This window comes from Carya illinoinensis, chromosome 13 (genome assembly GCF_018687715.1).
Source record: "Carya illinoinensis cultivar Pawnee chromosome 13, C.illinoinensisPawnee_v1, whole genome shotgun sequence".
Classification (NCBI taxonomy): Eukaryota; Viridiplantae; Streptophyta; class Magnoliopsida; order Fagales; family Juglandaceae; genus Carya; species Carya illinoinensis.
Window position 1 is genome coordinate 28816621 of NC_056764.1, and position 16126 is coordinate 28832746.

A 16126-nucleotide genomic window follows, 5' to 3' on the forward strand; every position below is an offset into this window, starting at 1 on the left:
AAATTGTTGAAGGAAGTTAACATTCATTGAGACTCAACTTTTTGTTCATCAAGTAAGAAGAAAACAAGCCTTCAATTGATTCCGCATTTCATGTCATACAGTTGACACTGAGTTATAGAATTCATATCTAACATGGGACTACATGTTATAGAATTAAGCATGAAATTTAGTGATCAACAGCATAGCATTCATCAACAAGCTAACACCATTCGAGGTCAACAGTTATCTCCTCGATATTTATAAGGACATGCGTATCATAAGTATAGTTGCTCCATATCCAAGAGCATTCACATCCGGTGCTCCAAAGCACCGGATTCTCCATAATTTGGGATTTATTATGGAGTTTTGATCAAAATACTCCCCACATCCATATTCCTATTTTAGGGAAAAGGTTTAGGAAATAAAGTGAGGACTTACTATTCATTTCTTAAATCATTTTTATCAATATTTTATTCTAATATATAAAATAAATAATTTTCCAATCATCTACACTTTCTCCCATACTCATATTTATTATAGTTTTAACTAATAATTTTAAAATAATTTAATTAATTACGAAAATATAAAAAAATTAATTTTAAAAATATTATCATATTCACAAAAAAATAATTTAAATTTTTGTTTAAAATATTCACTAGAGTAATAGTTCAAAAAATAAGAAAAAATATTGAGTAGTTAAATTTGTAAATAGAAGTGAAAGAAAAAGGTAATAAAAAAATAATAGAAAAATATTATTTAATAGAATAGAGATAGGGATGGGAAATAAGATGTATGAGGTTTTTGAAAGATGAATAAAATTTAGGAAAAATTTTAAAAAAATGTGATTTTGAGTTAAATTATAAGAATAGTAATGAGAAATAAGATGAGAATGCTCTCAGAAATGTTGTTTTTCATCTTCGATTTTGTTATCTCCGGCTACACTGAGGTATAATACTTCAAATGACTTTTCATTTAACAGAGATGAAGAAACTCCTGGTGAATACTAGCCCTGCTCTATTTTATTAGGGTAGGCAATAGGCATGCTGCATGCAAGCCTGCAACACCAGTCTAGCGTACCATTCGTTTCCGTTAATCACGGACAAACCAGACAAATGAAGGACATTATTCAATTGTTGTTCAAAACGTGAAGGATTAAATATAGAGAAATGATATTTGCAGGATATTAGAATATAAAAATAAAAATGATTCCATGGGCGAAACCCGCCATTTCGTAATAAGACAACTGCAAGCAAGATTCCTTACCTCTGCGTTGTTATATCTGAATAAAGATTACAGATACACAACCTTTGGTCCAGCTTGCATCCTCCGATCACCCAACGGTACTTTTACCCCAAAAACTCAACCAATGTCGACAACAATCTCCTCCTCCGATGTCATTGATTTTGTGGTGCACAAAGGAAACGGAATAACGGGTCTGGTAGAGTTAGGCATAGAAAGTGTTCCTGAGCAATACATCCAACCTCTGGAAGAAAGACTCGATCCGAGCAAAGTCGAGACCGATGAATCCATACCCACCATTGATGTCTCAAACTGGGATGATCCAAAGGTGGCAGACTCGATCTGTGAGGCTGCTAGCAAGTGGGGTTTCTTTCAGATCATCAATCATGGGGTACCCTTGGAAGTTCTTGAGGACATGAATAATGCTGCTCAAAGGCTAATCGGTGTTTTCTTGTAGGGATCAAGCGCTAGAATACGTGAAGTGGGGTGATCTCCTTATCAGAAGGCTCCTAGAGGTGCTCTTGAAGAGACTTAACGTGAAGGCAATTGACGACAAAAAAGAGAGTATGCTAATGGGTGGAATGAGCATTAACCTCAATCACTATCCTTGTTGTCCAAACCCCGAGCTTGTGCTTGGCGTAGGCCGTCACTCCGACATATCAACACTAACCGTACTTCTTCAAGGTGAGAGTGGCGGGTTGTACGTCCGAGGATCTAAACATGATAGCTGGATCCATTTATCACCAGTTAAAGGGGCTCCGATCATCAACGTTGGAGATGCACTACAGATAACGAGCAATGACCTATACAAAAGCATTGAGCACCGAGCATTTACAAACAGAAACCAGAATAGGGTTTCAATTCCAATTTTTGCAAAGCCAGGACCTGATGCCATTATTGGACCTTTGCCAGAAGTGCTCGAAAGTGGACAGAAACCAATGTACAAGAATGTTGTCTACAAAGATTACATGAAGAGCTTCTTCGGTAAGGCTCACGATGGAAAGCAAGCCATCGAATTTGCCAGAATATGAAATGTAGACTTTGTATTGCATTTGAATAAGTACATGCAACAATAAGAAACCAGTGTACAAACATGTTGTCTGCATAGATTAATTTGCCAGAACATGAATGTAGACATTCTCTTGCATTTGAATAAATACATGCCAGACAGTAAGGAAACCCAATTACTTCCATGATCGAATTTCAAAGAATGGTAGAAATATTTTGGATCCATCCATTCTATTGGAATAGAAGCCAATACTTCATACAGATTCCACAGGTAACACCTTTAAAATTCACGCCGTTTGAACCTTCACACTCGGTTTCAGGAGTCAATGGCAAAGCATAAGATCCATCTTATAATTCTCACAACCCTGGCCAGTTCAGTATATTTTAACTAATCCATTAAAACTGGTGGACATATCAAGTAATATGAAAGATGGGTCAAACTTCACATTGGCAAAAATTATGCATCCCTGTACATACATAGATCCAGTTATTCTAATTCAACAATATTCACTGCATCTTCTGATCAGGAACAATTATTATAGGCAGGCAACATTCATTGAGAGAAAAACCTTTTCTTCAACCTACTATAAAATCAAACAATAATGCTATCTATTTGGTCTTGTTTAGTCACAGCAAAAATACAGGCAATGATGACACAACCATAAGAGCACCTATCATACAAAAATGAAGGCAAATGTGAGATGATAGTACACTCGAGCAGACCAGCAATCCCCACTTCTTGCCAAGGGTATCACCTTGTACTCTCTGCAGCAGTTACCACAAAATCTGCTCCAACCTATAGTAAAGCACACTGCCAAAAAGAAATTACCAAATCTGTTCCCAGGGACTTCCCTTGTACTCATTTCTCTTTCTTTGCCAAGGCCTCCCCTTTGCACTCACTCCCAGCACTAACCACAAAACCAGCTCCAACCTAGATTGAAGTGTAATTTTATAATGAGATAACCATATGCAGGAGAGAGAGGAGAAAGAAAGACAGACAGACAGAGAGATTACTTGACAATCTTTCAATACAACACGCTCTTGGAGTTGTACATTGCTGCAAATCACAGAACCTTGGATTGAACAACCATCCGCAATGGTGACATGATTCATGATAACTGAATTAGCAACCTGAATAAGGGCATAAAATTTAAAAGTAGAGGCAAATGTCTCAGTCTGAATCTCTTTGCATCAAAGCCATGGAAAAACAAAGTATAAAAGAAAAATCTGGAGATGCTATTGTGACGATCAGTGCTACTGAAGCTGAAGAATTAACAAAAGGTTGATATTATATACTTCTCTTTTAACTTTCTGGATTGAAAATTAATGATACCTTCACATTAGAACCTATCCTACAGTGACGGCCAATAACAGACCGTTTCACACTACATTTGTCACCCATCTGTGAACCTTCCCCAAGCATACAATGTGGTCCCACCTACATCCATCAAACGACTTAATGAGTACACCAATAAATGAACTTAACAAGAGATATAAAGCAAACGCTTGAAAATTCTACTAACATATGGAGTAGGTAACATAAATTAAATCAAATTTGATAGTGGCAGTGTACAACTGTGTTGATAGAGCATTCAACTCACAGTTGTTTTTAACCCAAGCTCTGCTGAAGGATGGATGATATTGTTTTGAGCAGAGAAGGAATACCCAGACAGATGACTAGCCTCACCAGTGACCTGATCCGTATAGAACAGAAAAAAACTCAACCAGATTGAGGCAAAGGAGCTCAAAAGAGAAAAGCAAATTATATAAATCTAATGAAGACCCAACAAAGGTTTTTTTAACACTGCATTGACTCACATCTCGATTGATGTCACTGAATGCTTGAATGGAATTTAAGCGCGCACAGTACTTTCTGTTGCTGGCAATGTAAACACAGCATTTATGGGTTCGTGGAGCAGAATCATTGGTTCCCAGTCCAGAGAACTCATGAAAACTTGGAGTAGATGCATTGGCCAGGATTCGTGACACCATGACTTGGTTCTTCTGGAAATTAACCTTCTCGTTTCCATTCTCTTCTGCTTGCGGTGCACCATTTAACAAAACTTCTGACTTCTAATGTTCATATAAGCAATATGAACCAGTTCAGAGACTATAAGAAAGGTATTCAATGGTAAACATATAGGCTGTGAATGTATAAAACTAACCAGCTGGCTCCGAACAAGATAAGGCAGTACATCCTGCTTTAAGCTTTGAAATGTATCCTTTTGATCTAGAACTTCTTGTAGAACAGACCTAGAAAATTATCACGGTACATAACACAAGACTAGAACACCCAGTTTCGAAAGCAAGATGAAATAATCATTGAAAAGAAAAGATGATAGCATATCAAACCTCTTGAACGCATATAAATGAGCATCCATGAGATCAGCTCGAATTTCCATCTGTAAGAACGAAAAGAAAAGAGAAGGCAAGCTTCAGAACAAGCAGAATGCTGAAAACCTATCTCAATACAGGGCTTTTAACAAGAAAAGTTCTCTTTGAAAAGCAGGGGAAGGGCCATAAAACACTGATACAATCAAGTTTACCAAAAGCCCATTTGTAATTAACTTCTGGAAAAGGTTTACCAAAAGCAAAATGGAAAACAAAAAATACTCAAATGCATTACCTGGCCAACTGCACGAAGTATGCTCTTCTGTATTCGAATATCTTTCTCTAGTTCAGCACCTGGCAAAGGTTGCAAGATGATGCATGAGGAAAACATCAGGCAGCATCCAAAAGAAAAGACAGTTTTGAAGATCTAAACCTGTAGCTATATATAACAAAAACTGTTTAGTAGGATCCAGCCCTATAATATTGTAGCGTCCTGGCTTCTTGGTTTTGTCTTTGCCACTAGAGGAACCAGACTCTGAAGGCCCACTAACGGGAGCAGAGCAGAGCATTGCAGTCACTGCTGCATCATGTCGTCTATGAGCAGCCGCCACTGCACCGGGAGGAACATCAGAAACAAGATCACCATTTACAACCTGGAGAAACATATGAAGCAAACTGTTGTAAAAAAAATTACAAAGTTCAAGGGCTTAACATTATATGTATGCCAACCATGATGTCCTTTGCAGTCAGGTGGCGAGCAATAGCACGAAGTGCACCAGCCGTTCCGACATCCTCTGGGACTGCAGCAACCTGCCATGTAAGAAAAATACATTAGCCCTACTAATTTGGAGTATCATGTTAGGTTAAGCAATACATGATGCAGTTAATACAGATGACTTCCAAATGTTGAGGCAGTCTGCCGCTCTTATAATACCAACAACTGCAGTTTCTTGAGACAAAATAAGGAGTATACAACCATCATCTTCCAAGAAATAGTCCAGAACAAACAAAATTATATAGTCTTAAAGCCTTCTTCCAAAACAATATCCCTGAGTTAGAATATTCTCAAATGGTTCTTCCATTTCTAAATTAAATGCAAGGCAAGATTTTTTCCTCAAAAGACCATAATCAAGACATTCTGGTGGCAAGAGCTTCAAGATTCAAGTTGATGGAATGCATCCTTTCTACCAATTGGGTTTGCAGCATCAATTGCATCCTTTCCCTGCGATTCTTTTTACTAATCGGTTTTTTTTTTTTCAATAAGTAAGAGATAAATATTATTGATCTGAATGAAATAGGCATAGCCCGTGTACACAGGAAGTATACATAAGAACACCTAAATACATTCTAAGAGTGATGAATTAAAGACAGAAAATCGAACGTTGTCCCCGTTTAGTACAATAGCGGAAAACCAAAACAGTAAAGTGTGAAGAAAAAAGTTCTTCAACTCCGTCATAGCGCATTCCTTGTCTTCAAAGCAACGTGCATTCCTTTCCGGCCAAATACACCACATAATACACAACGAGATTATCTTCCACACTGCTGCCACTTGATGACAACCTTGCATCTTTTCCTCCAACAACCCAACAAATCCACTACCCTCAAAGGCATAACCCAAGCAACATCAACCCTTTGAAAGATCTCATCCCACAACTCCCTTGTTACCTCACAATGCAATAAGAGTTGATCCACAGATTCTCTATTCTTTTTACACAAATAACACAAATCCATCACTACACAACCCATCTTCCTCAGAGTGTCCATGATCAAGATCTTCCCAATGATGGCGTTCCATACAAAGAAGGCTACTTTGGAAGGCACACGGACCCTCCAAATGTTCTTCCAAGGGAACGGAGGATGATCTTGTGTTGACAAAATTTTATAGTACGCCTTAACAGTACATTTCTTGTGGTTATTAGACCTCCACTTCAATCGATCACACTGAGCCAGAGGAGTCCCAATGGAGTGTAGGAGACTAAAAAAATCGGATACAATAGATAATTCACAATTGTGAAAATCCCTGTTAAAAAGAATATTACACTAATGAGAACCATGAGAAAGTAGCCGCATATTCACCACTGAAGCCTCCCTATTAGCAGCAATACAATAGAGAACTGGAAAAGCTTTTTCCAAAGCATGATCTCCACACCACACGTCCCGCCAAAAACTGACTCGATTGCCCTCTCCGGCTACAAAACTACTAATCGGTTATTAGTTAGCCAGTTTAATTACTTGCCACAACTTAAAAATGTTCAGCTTAATCGCCCCAATTTGTGCACTTTTTACTACTAGCTTCACTATATTTGACAATGTCAACACAAGCAAGTATTGAAAAACTGGGATGCCAAAGATCAACTCAATCTTCAAATTCATCTTCCAAAAAGACTACAACTCGTAGAATTAATCATGGAATTAGATCAATGGTATAGGTTTGATCAAGAAGCTATTTTTGTCGTCCTATACACCCTTCATCACATTTAGCAATAGAATTAAGCATGATATGAACCAAGGCGTTACTTTATATTCTTGATTGAAGTATTTTTTTTCTTTTATTTTTTCACCCTACAAGTAAGCACCAGAAAGTAATCGTTCTTGAATTCAAAAATACCTCAACATGTAGACGATCAACATAAGCCCCTGAGATCCAACCACCAACCCGAACAGCCGCATCTTGCCCTTCAACCACCTAAACATCCATCAATAAAGCAAATCAGCGACGCCCATAAACGTTCAGAAGAAGTCCTCCGTTTGCTAAATGAGAAAGTGACGTTTAAGTTCATGCGTCTCTGATTAGAAATTATAATACAAAATATGAAACATTTTATTAATTTTGTTTTCTTCAACTGCTTTTTTAATATAATTATTTCCAAGAAAATAGACCAAACGAAACATAGTGAGGCGAAAACAAAAGGCTGAAAAAGGAATTAGGGCAAATATGGAGTCTAATGGAACCGTACAACAATGAGATCCTTAAGGTTACTTTGTTCCAATAGCTCCAGTACGTACGAGAGAACCGGCCGGTTCGCCACCGGAAGTAGAGCTTTCGGAACCTCCTGCATTCAAGGGAAAAAATGCATTACAGATTGTAAAAATTTCCTCCGAGAAAATAGAGAACGTTTTCAGGTAAAAGATTACTTATATGACCGTTTGGTTTGGAGAAAATCAAGCAAGCAGTCCCCTTTCTCTCGAACTTAAATAATTCCACACAAAAGAATAAAAAAGCAAAGGAAAAGTAGAGAGGCGGGACCTTAGAGATGAGAGGGATGAGCTTCTTGGACGCCCCGCCGGCTAAAACTACCACTTGGAAATCCATCGGAGCGGAGCAGAGGGAGCGAGAGTTCCGTGGGCTTTCACTCTCCCTTTCCCTTCCTCTTCCCATTTTTTCCTCTAGTACGGAAAGCGATGTGTGAACAGTATATTAGGGTATTATTTTAAGATAAAAGTATTTAGCTTACGTACAACAACTAACAACTGGGGATGTAGCTCAAATGGTAGAGCGCTCGCTTTGCATGCGAGAGGTACAGGGTTCGATCCCCTGCATCTCCACCATATATTAAAAATTCTATTTTTTTTTCTCCTTGTCCTCTTGACCGTTCATCTCTTAGTTCACAAACCAATAACTATCTTCTCAACCCTTCATAAATACACATAGCTAGTTTGGTTTATCCATGTCCACACCCTACTTGATATTAGAATTACAAAAACCTAAAAAAAAAAACAGCCCTTGTACTTCTTAGCAACCACTGCTCAGCCCCTTTTTGAGGAGTAATATTCAACACAGTCTGAGTGTTTACAAGTCCAGTGCACTTTTTTTAAAAAAAATGAGATTTATTATTACAAAATTAATTTTTTTCATATAAATTTTATATTTGTCAACTTTTTTCAAACAAAGCGCGTGATGCAAATATTATTTCTCCTTCTTATAACTTAATTGTGATTTTATAATTGGGGTATAATGGAGTCCACGAAAACAAACATGGCAAAAAGTCTTACAATTCTACGCAAAAAGACATACCTTCTACAATAACACCTTTTTATGGAGGGGCAAAGTACTGACCATAAAGAAGTAACTCTTCAAAAACAAACAACATTATTTCTGAAAGAGGCTCCAAATCACCTCTACCAATGATAATTGCTAGAATCTTTTCTAAAATTTATATAGTGATCGTTGGCTCACGATTTTAGAAGTACTAATAAAACAACAAACAGGCTTGCTCAAAAGGGGAGAAGTACTAATTAAACAACACCCACAAGGTTTTGATCATGGGTGGCCTCCTTGCGCTAGCCCTTTGCACGCCACTTGGATGGGCAACCCACGGTGGCCACCCATGAGGGACAATCCTTGTGGGTGGCATTTTGCCTATTTCTGTTCTAATTTCAAATTGAGATATATATTTTTAATTTTTTCTTATCTTTTAAAATAATAAATTTAAAAAAAAAAAGATAATTGGTATTAGTCGCTATTTGTTAACTGGATTTGCTATCTACCCTACACCCCTTATCCTCCAGGCGTAGGGTGGAGAGCAGATTCAGTTATGAGAAAAACTTTCAACTAGTCTGTCTATTTTCTCTCTAATAACAACCTTCTAATGAGACAATGTCATGTATGTGTCTCATTTTTTCTCCACTATGACCGCACCACATACTAGCCTTTAAGAGAACAAAAAAACCACCCCACTAGAACTCCTCCTTCCTCCCCCCCCTCCCTCTCGCAACACACAACCAGAAGCCCTCCACATAACCAGAGAGAGGTTGATGCATGTCAGAAAACTATACAGTTCTTAGGTTTAAATAAAGAAATGAAAAGGAAAGAGATATATATGTATATAAAGTCGAAAGTTCTTGTGTGCTAGCTACTTGATGTGTACAGGACTCTTTAAAGCTCATCTATGGCAGAACTATCACTTTCAGTGATATTTTAATTTCATAAATGAGACTAGATAGGCTTTTTTGCATCTGCATTCTTTCAAAAGAAAGAAAAAAAAAACCTTATATCCTAATTGGCGGTGGTGCATGTTTGGGGTGTGTGCGGGTTCATTTTTGGGCCAGTTTAGGGAGTGATTGCTTTGGCTAAATCATTGTTGTGGACGACGGTGATAAATAACTCACAACCGGCGGAACTTGGTGGCTAAATCAATGCCGTGGACTCCTGCAGCAACAGGTGGTCGACAGACATTGGTGGGTGATGGAACTCTAGGTGTGGCAACTCCGTTGTGCAGTTGTGATGGCAACAGAATTGGTCTGGCACCGGCGACGGTCTACAAACTTGACAGATAGTATAGGACTGTTAGGCGATAGAACGATGAACAAAGACACAATGAAATCTTGGAATTATCGGGTGTAATAGTATTATGTTCATTTGTATAAAGCTGCTGAACATGGCGGCCTTTTATTAGAGGTTGTTAAAGTCTATATAATAGACCAACCGCTCCAACATGGAACTGTCCAATTATTTGGCCCAAGTACCCAGATTTCTATGTCGGGTAGGATAAACACAGACTAATGCACTCCATTAGATGTCGCCTTTCAGATTGTTAGTAGCTCTAGGAACTCACTTCTTTTCGAAACTTTAGAGTTTTGAGTTTTCAACATTTTGATGTTATTGTAATTACTCTTTTATATTCTTCTGTTCATATGAGATAAAATAAAATATTTTATTAAAAATTAAATAAAATATTATTATAATATTATTTTTATTTTAAATTTTAAAAAAATTAAATTATTTATTATATTTACTGGTCGATGTTCCTTGGTCAAGCCAAGAAGATCAGGATTGTCAAAAGAGATTTATTTGATCCAACAAATGGATCAATTAGTCGTGGCTTACCAAAAGAAAGACACTACGATTGTATGTTCTGGTGTATTTCGTAGGAGAACATCACACGGCCTACTACCTCCAAACAAGATTCGAAGAAAGCAAAAATATAATCAGATAGCTAGGGGTAAAAAAGCTTTATTTTTTTATGAATTTTGCTACATACAAGTACAGTCGCATACTAATCTGTGTACCAATACTGATTTATTTATACTTAAAATTTAAATTAACATTATTTTCAATAAAATCTACTTTTTGACCAATCACATTAGATTAGTGCATAATTGTGTTTGCAATTATATTTTTTCTTTTTTTATATAGTACTAAAAGAAAACCTCTGACTCTACCCGACACGTGAGGCTCACGTGATGAGGGGATGCAGTGGGGTGAGACACATCTTGAAGCTCTATAAGCAAGAAATTCATTGGTGTCTCAAGGAATAGCGGCGGCATGTGGAGCTCACGCTAGGCGTTGGCAGCACTTGAGCCTCACAAGCTTCGAATCATGGGTCATCTTCTAAATTAGCAAGTGAAGAATGTTGTGGTGGTAAGTTGGATATTTTTCAACCTAGTAGAAAGAAAAAGAGGAGAAAAGACAAAAGTTATGCACAATGGCGTGGAGGAAGAGGGAGGAGTATTTGGACAGACAAAGAATAATAGCATCTTGGTCATTCCTAGTTTAGTAACTATACAGTTATTATATCAAAATATTTGATCCCATGTTTAAATAAACAAGTTAATAACCAAAAACATGATTAAAAGCAAATTCTAGGAATTGACGAGATTTGAACATCATAATTTTGTGTTTTTCTTTTGAAATATAACCCCATAGACAACTCCTACCGTTGAATTGCATATCACTAATGTAGAATAGAAGGTAAGGTGGATACTTCATAGTATGAAGTTCATACCTCTCAGAGGGTCTGTAAACTAGAAATAATGGCTACACATTTGTATACTTTCCACCTTTAAGAAAGTATCTTTTCCATATACTTTTCACCGAGTTTTTTGTTGTTTGTTGTCTAACATTTTGAGAAATGTAGAAGAGAGCAAGCGTTTGCCCAAAAGACCAAACAGCAAAAATCCAATATTAGTACGAGAATCTTACAACAAAACTTGCAATCTAACGATGAAAAGAGGAAGAAGAAGAAGAAGAAGAAGAATCTTCTGCATGGGAATTAATGAATTGTAGAACAAAGTTACCAGAAGATGAATTAAATAAAATGACCACATAGCTCAAATGCATCCACAAATGGGACCATCAATTCTACAAACGAGCGACGCTACTATACAGAAACCACCAGCACAGCAGACGGCAAACGAGCCATTTGGAAACCAAACCAGAACAGCCCCACTGCACATGTGCTAACCAGCAAAAGAAACAAGAAGCCAGCAACTAAACAAACTGCCATTCCTCTCTCCTTAGTCCTTTCAAATTATACATTTACAGAATTCTCCTTCCAAATTAGTAAGAGAATTTCTTTCAAACTACCAACATCTGACTTAAAATAGGACTGCCAATTAAAGAAATGCACCACACAGTTACCCAGAGGAAGAGGACAGAAAAATAGACAAATCTAAGAATCCTACGCCACGCAGAATTTCTTTTGTCCAGACCCCGAGGATCCTATTCCCAAAAACAACACCACCGGTCCACCAACCTTTTGATCGATGCCAAAAATAGCTCAATCAACTATTTTTTCTTCTCTAATTAAAAAAGGCCCAAAACGACGCTTTTCCTCGTCTTATGCAACCCACCGCATGCGTAACGATGACAATCACGTGCACTCCAGCTCGTGAAGCTCCCTAACATGCGCCACTGGGGAGAGCGTAACTTAGCACTCCACACACACGCAGGCGGTGCGTTGAATCACCTCCGGCAGATCTGCCCCTCTGCTCCAGTCTCCGGTGGCGGAATCGTAGAGCAGAACTAGCCCTTCTCTTAAATCTCTCAGTCCCCTCCCGCTCCGCCTCAACAGGTCGTCGATGCAGCCCTTGACTTGAATCAGCACCACCTTCACTCCCACCCCTACGCAGCTGAACCTCACGGTGCTGTCCAGCCTAACCTGCGCCGGCAGAGGAGGGCTCTTTAACCTGCACCATTCTCCAAATCCACTGTTAACGCTGCTTCCCTTGTTACTGTTACTATTGCTTCTTCTTCGCGCGTCGAATCTCCAGAACGAGAGCTCCACGGCGTGGCTGGCGAGGACATACACGTACCCGGCTGCAGCGCAAGCTGCCACTACACATCCGCCTCCGGGGATGGCTCGACTTCTCAACCACGCACGGGCCTCCACGTTGTACAAGTCCATCGAACTTGCGTACACGTGAGCCTCCGCGTTGGCGGCCGCTCGCGAGGGCTCGTCCACGGGAGCTCCGATCTTAAGCCCTCCGATCACGTAGAAGACACCGTCCACCGCAGCCCCAACGCAACCGTACCTTCTCCTCGGGGCGTGTGCAACCACGCGCCACGCATCGGAATCGGGATCGTACTCCTCCACCTCGCTGGTCCTCGGACCGCCTCCAGCAGCGTATATTTTCCCAGAAACGACGGCTGTAGCGAACTTCTTCCTGGGGAAAATCATCGCCGATCTGGCTACAACCGTCCCGGACCACGTGTCGTACCGCACCATCGAGTCCCGACCGATGATGAAAATTCTATGGCCGACAGCGGACAACCGCGCGTGGGAAAGCAAACCATGGAAACTGCCGAGGGAAACGGCGTCGTTGGGGAGGAAGAAAGCGACCTTCCAAAGAGCATCGGCATGGTCATGGAAGCGGAGACTAGCAGCATAAAGGCCAGAGTCGGTGGCAGAGACAGCAAAGACGAAATTCTCGAGGCGGCCGAGGCGGCGACGGAGATCGAAGAAGTGGGAAGACTGGAGGAGGCGGGCCCAGCGGAGGCAAACGAGAGAGAGAGAGGGGAGAGAAGAGGGAGGGACACGGGAGAGGCATTCAAGAAGAAGATCATCGGGAAGAGAGGAAACAGTAGTGGAGACGGAGCAGTGATCGGGGACATTAAGGGGAAGACGAATGAAGGAGTTGGAAGAAGTGTGGTTGGGGTTGGGGAAGCAGGATTTCATGAGCCATGAGAAATGGCGAGAGTTGCAGCTCTCTGGCATAATAAGCAGCTGCGAAAGAAGGAAGTGGGCTGCAGTCTAGAGAGAGAGAGAGAGAGAGAGAGAGTTTATTAATTACTACAGTGAGTGAGAGTCTGGCGCGACTGTGAGAGAGAGATTTCATTCCTGGAATCCTGGGTTAAATGGGCAGATTTTGGGAGATCCAGGAGATAGAGGAGGATGAGACCCGTTTTGACTTCTAAATGAAAGGACTGATTATTTTTTACTTGTACTAGTGATGGCCACACGGTGGGTTACAAAAATTATATTTATCATACGTGTAATCAAATATGCACGTTACTATAAATAAGTTTATTTATTTATTTTTTTAAATCTTTTTAAGTATTCTTAATTATTAAGAAATATATAAATATATATAAATTTCTTAATTATTAAAAAATAAAAAAATATAAGTAGACAGTCATACTATCATTTTCTTTTTAACATTACATTGAACTTAATATTTGTATTAAAGGATTGTTAAACATAATAAATAATTTTTAATTATTAAATATTATATCATAAAATGGTAGAAAGATAATAATAAAAAGAGTAAAAGACACAATATAACATTACTTGAATGAATATAATAAAGATAAATGATATTTATAAGTGTACATTTTGCACAAATTTTTTTAAAAAGTTAGTTAAATATGAGATTTATTTGAGAATTAATTTTTTAATGATAGATCTCATTATTTTTCAAATGAAGTACACAAAATCTGCCTACCTTAACTATATTTAGCATTACTTTATAATAAATATAAGAGAAAAACTTAGGTTGGATGGGTAAGAATTAATTTTACATAGAAGTTTCTAACAGCTCAAGAATGAACCTGCCTATACAGAACATTTCCTCTTTCTTTCTCTCCCTCTTCCTCCCCCTTCCCCATCTGCACGTAATGAAAAAAACCCAAAGAAGCTAGCCTTCTCCTTTTTCTCTCCCTCTCCCTCGACGCCGATGACATAGGTGCTCAAAATTTGAATGTGGAGGGGCAAATCAAATATTTATTCGTATCTTTTGCGATTTCACTGTAAATCAAATAGGCGACAGAAAATCACAAACTTTTTAAGAACGAATAATTTGAACTCAAATATTTAACAATCTGCAAAGAACTAATTTCACAATGCTTCAAGAATTTTAATATTGGAGATCATAGTTTTATCTAAATCATGTTTCAAAAACTATCCTGAAGACTTTAGGTTCTGCTTGGCCTTAAAGAATTTTTATCTCAAACATAAAATTCTCGTCTCATCATTACAATTTTTTTAAATCTCCATATAAAATATAATAAACAATTTAATTTTTTCTTAACTTTTTCAAATCTCAATATAATAATAATATTAAAATATAATATTTTAATATTTAATCTTAAAACTTAAAATTTTCATCTAAAAATTTTCAGTAGCAAAGCAGAACTAATACCCTAACAATAACAATGTCTTCATCAGAACCCAGAATACTCTCCAACACCAAAATTGAGGGTCCAATCTGATTACTGGCACACTGAGTAAGAATCCAGGAGTCATCATATACAATGTCAGCAATGTCGTTGGGTGCAAAGTCCAAGTCTTGGAAAATTTTGATTTTGGATCTAGAAGAAATTTCTCTCCTCGAAGAATGAAAGAACGGAATCCGCATTTTCTAAATTTATCATGTAAGCAAAGGCTGAGAAATTCGTATGTTTATTTTGGGTACCTATGCTGTTAGCATATAGAGAGAGAGAGAAGGAAAGCTTCAGTATATGTAGGTTCATTCATTTGTTGTTGGATGTGACATGTGTTTATTGGCTAGTGTGAAAAATTAATTCACATCCATCCAGTCTGAAACTTTTTCCTAAATATAACCCATGCTTGTAAATTGGTTGAAATACACTTTCCTTTAATTGAGTAGAGTTTATTTGACATGATAATAAATAAATTTTAACATTAAAAAAGAAAAAAATCTAAAGTGACTTATTGAAGTTCTCTCTAATTATGAATCTCATATCATGGTTCTCTAAAGTTGGCCGCATAATTCAAACTAAAGTTTGAAAAAATATAATCAGGATTAATCGATTTGATAGATTTATGACAAGTTTAAAATGAGAATTTTGATATTAATAAAAAAAAAAATGTATATAAATATATGCACACAAATTACAAGTTTAGATATGAATACATGACTGATTTGAATAAGGATATGACATAAGTCCAAATAATATTAATAAGAATACAATTGATGTAATTAACCTCAAGTCGCTCTTTCCTTTTTATCCCTTTCAATATGTCCTCTTTACAAAGAAGATGAATATCCAATTTTTGTCTTGTTTATTTTTATAGTTAAGATAAAAGTTGATTTTATTAAATCGAATTATTAGCATAATTTTATATAAAGAATTTTTAAAAAATGTAATGATAAAATAAAATAAAATAGAAAATGAATGTAAAAACAAGAAGTCTGGTTGGCTTAATGGTAAGGATTTTAGGTTTTATACCATGCTTTCTCTAGACTCGAGGTCTAAGATTAGAACTTTTGAGTGCAAATAACTGTCACATTTTTATCGGGAAAAAGCGATGATTTACCTTAAGATTTGTGATGGAGACGCGTTGCAAGGGGTCAGGGTAACTAAGCTACAGACATGTTGGGTTTGCAC

At 37.7% G+C, this 16126-nt stretch overlaps 2 protein-coding genes, 1 non-coding gene and 1 pseudogene across 3 annotated transcripts; 2 read left to right on the plus strand and 2 right to left on the minus strand.

Annotated features, from left to right (window-relative positions):
• Window positions 1–1121: 1121 nt before the first annotated feature.
• Window positions 1122–2402, plus strand: LOC122292563 (annotated as a pseudogene).
• Window positions 2403–2645: 243 nt separating this feature from the next.
• LOC122292562 (translation initiation factor eIF-2B subunit gamma) lies at window positions 2646–7968 on the minus strand. The gene is made up of 13 exons (XM_043100972.1): window positions 7805–7968; window positions 7515–7610; window positions 7166–7243; window positions 5287–5367; window positions 4991–5210; window positions 4853–4911; window positions 4579–4628; window positions 4392–4479; window positions 4045–4299; window positions 3828–3920; window positions 3560–3664; window positions 3241–3357; window positions 2646–3157 (listed from the first exon to the last, which is right to left on the minus strand). Exons 1-13 carry the CDS (start codon window positions 7934–7936, stop codon window positions 3086–3088), a joined length of 1446 nt encoding a protein of 481 aa, XP_042956906.1. The 5' UTR covers window positions 7937–7968; the 3' UTR covers window positions 2646–3085.
• A 62-nt stretch (window positions 7969–8030) lies between these two features.
• TRNAA-UGC lies at window positions 8031–8103 on the plus strand. The gene has a single exon. It is a non-coding gene; the product is annotated as a tRNA-Ala (tRNA).
• A 3482-nt stretch (window positions 8104–11585) lies between these two features.
• Window positions 11586–13701, minus strand: LOC122292592 (F-box/kelch-repeat protein At5g26960-like). The gene has a single exon (XM_043101021.1). The coding sequence runs from the start codon at window positions 13491–13493 to the stop codon at window positions 12207–12209; it is 1287 nt and encodes a 428-aa protein (XP_042956955.1). The 5' UTR covers window positions 13494–13701; the 3' UTR covers window positions 11586–12206.
• Window positions 13702–16126: the final 2425 nt, after the last annotated feature.

Coding starts and splice junctions, on each gene's coding strand:
- LOC122292592 (XM_043101021.1), bottom strand. CDS start 13,493: ATGCCAGAGAGCTGCAACTCTCGCCATTTCTCATGGCTCATGAAATCC.
- LOC122292562 (XM_043100972.1), bottom strand. CDS start 7,936: ATGGGAAGAGGAAGGGAAAGGGAGAGTGAAAGCCCACGGAACTCTCGC. Junction 4,629..4,852: donor TACTTCGTGCAGTTGGCCAG/GTAATGCATTTG, acceptor TCGTTCTTACAG/ATGGAAATTCGAGCTGATCT. Junction 3,921..4,044: donor TCAGTGACATCAATCGAGAT/GTGAGTCAATGC, acceptor TATACGGATCAG/GTCACTGGTGAGGCTAGTCA.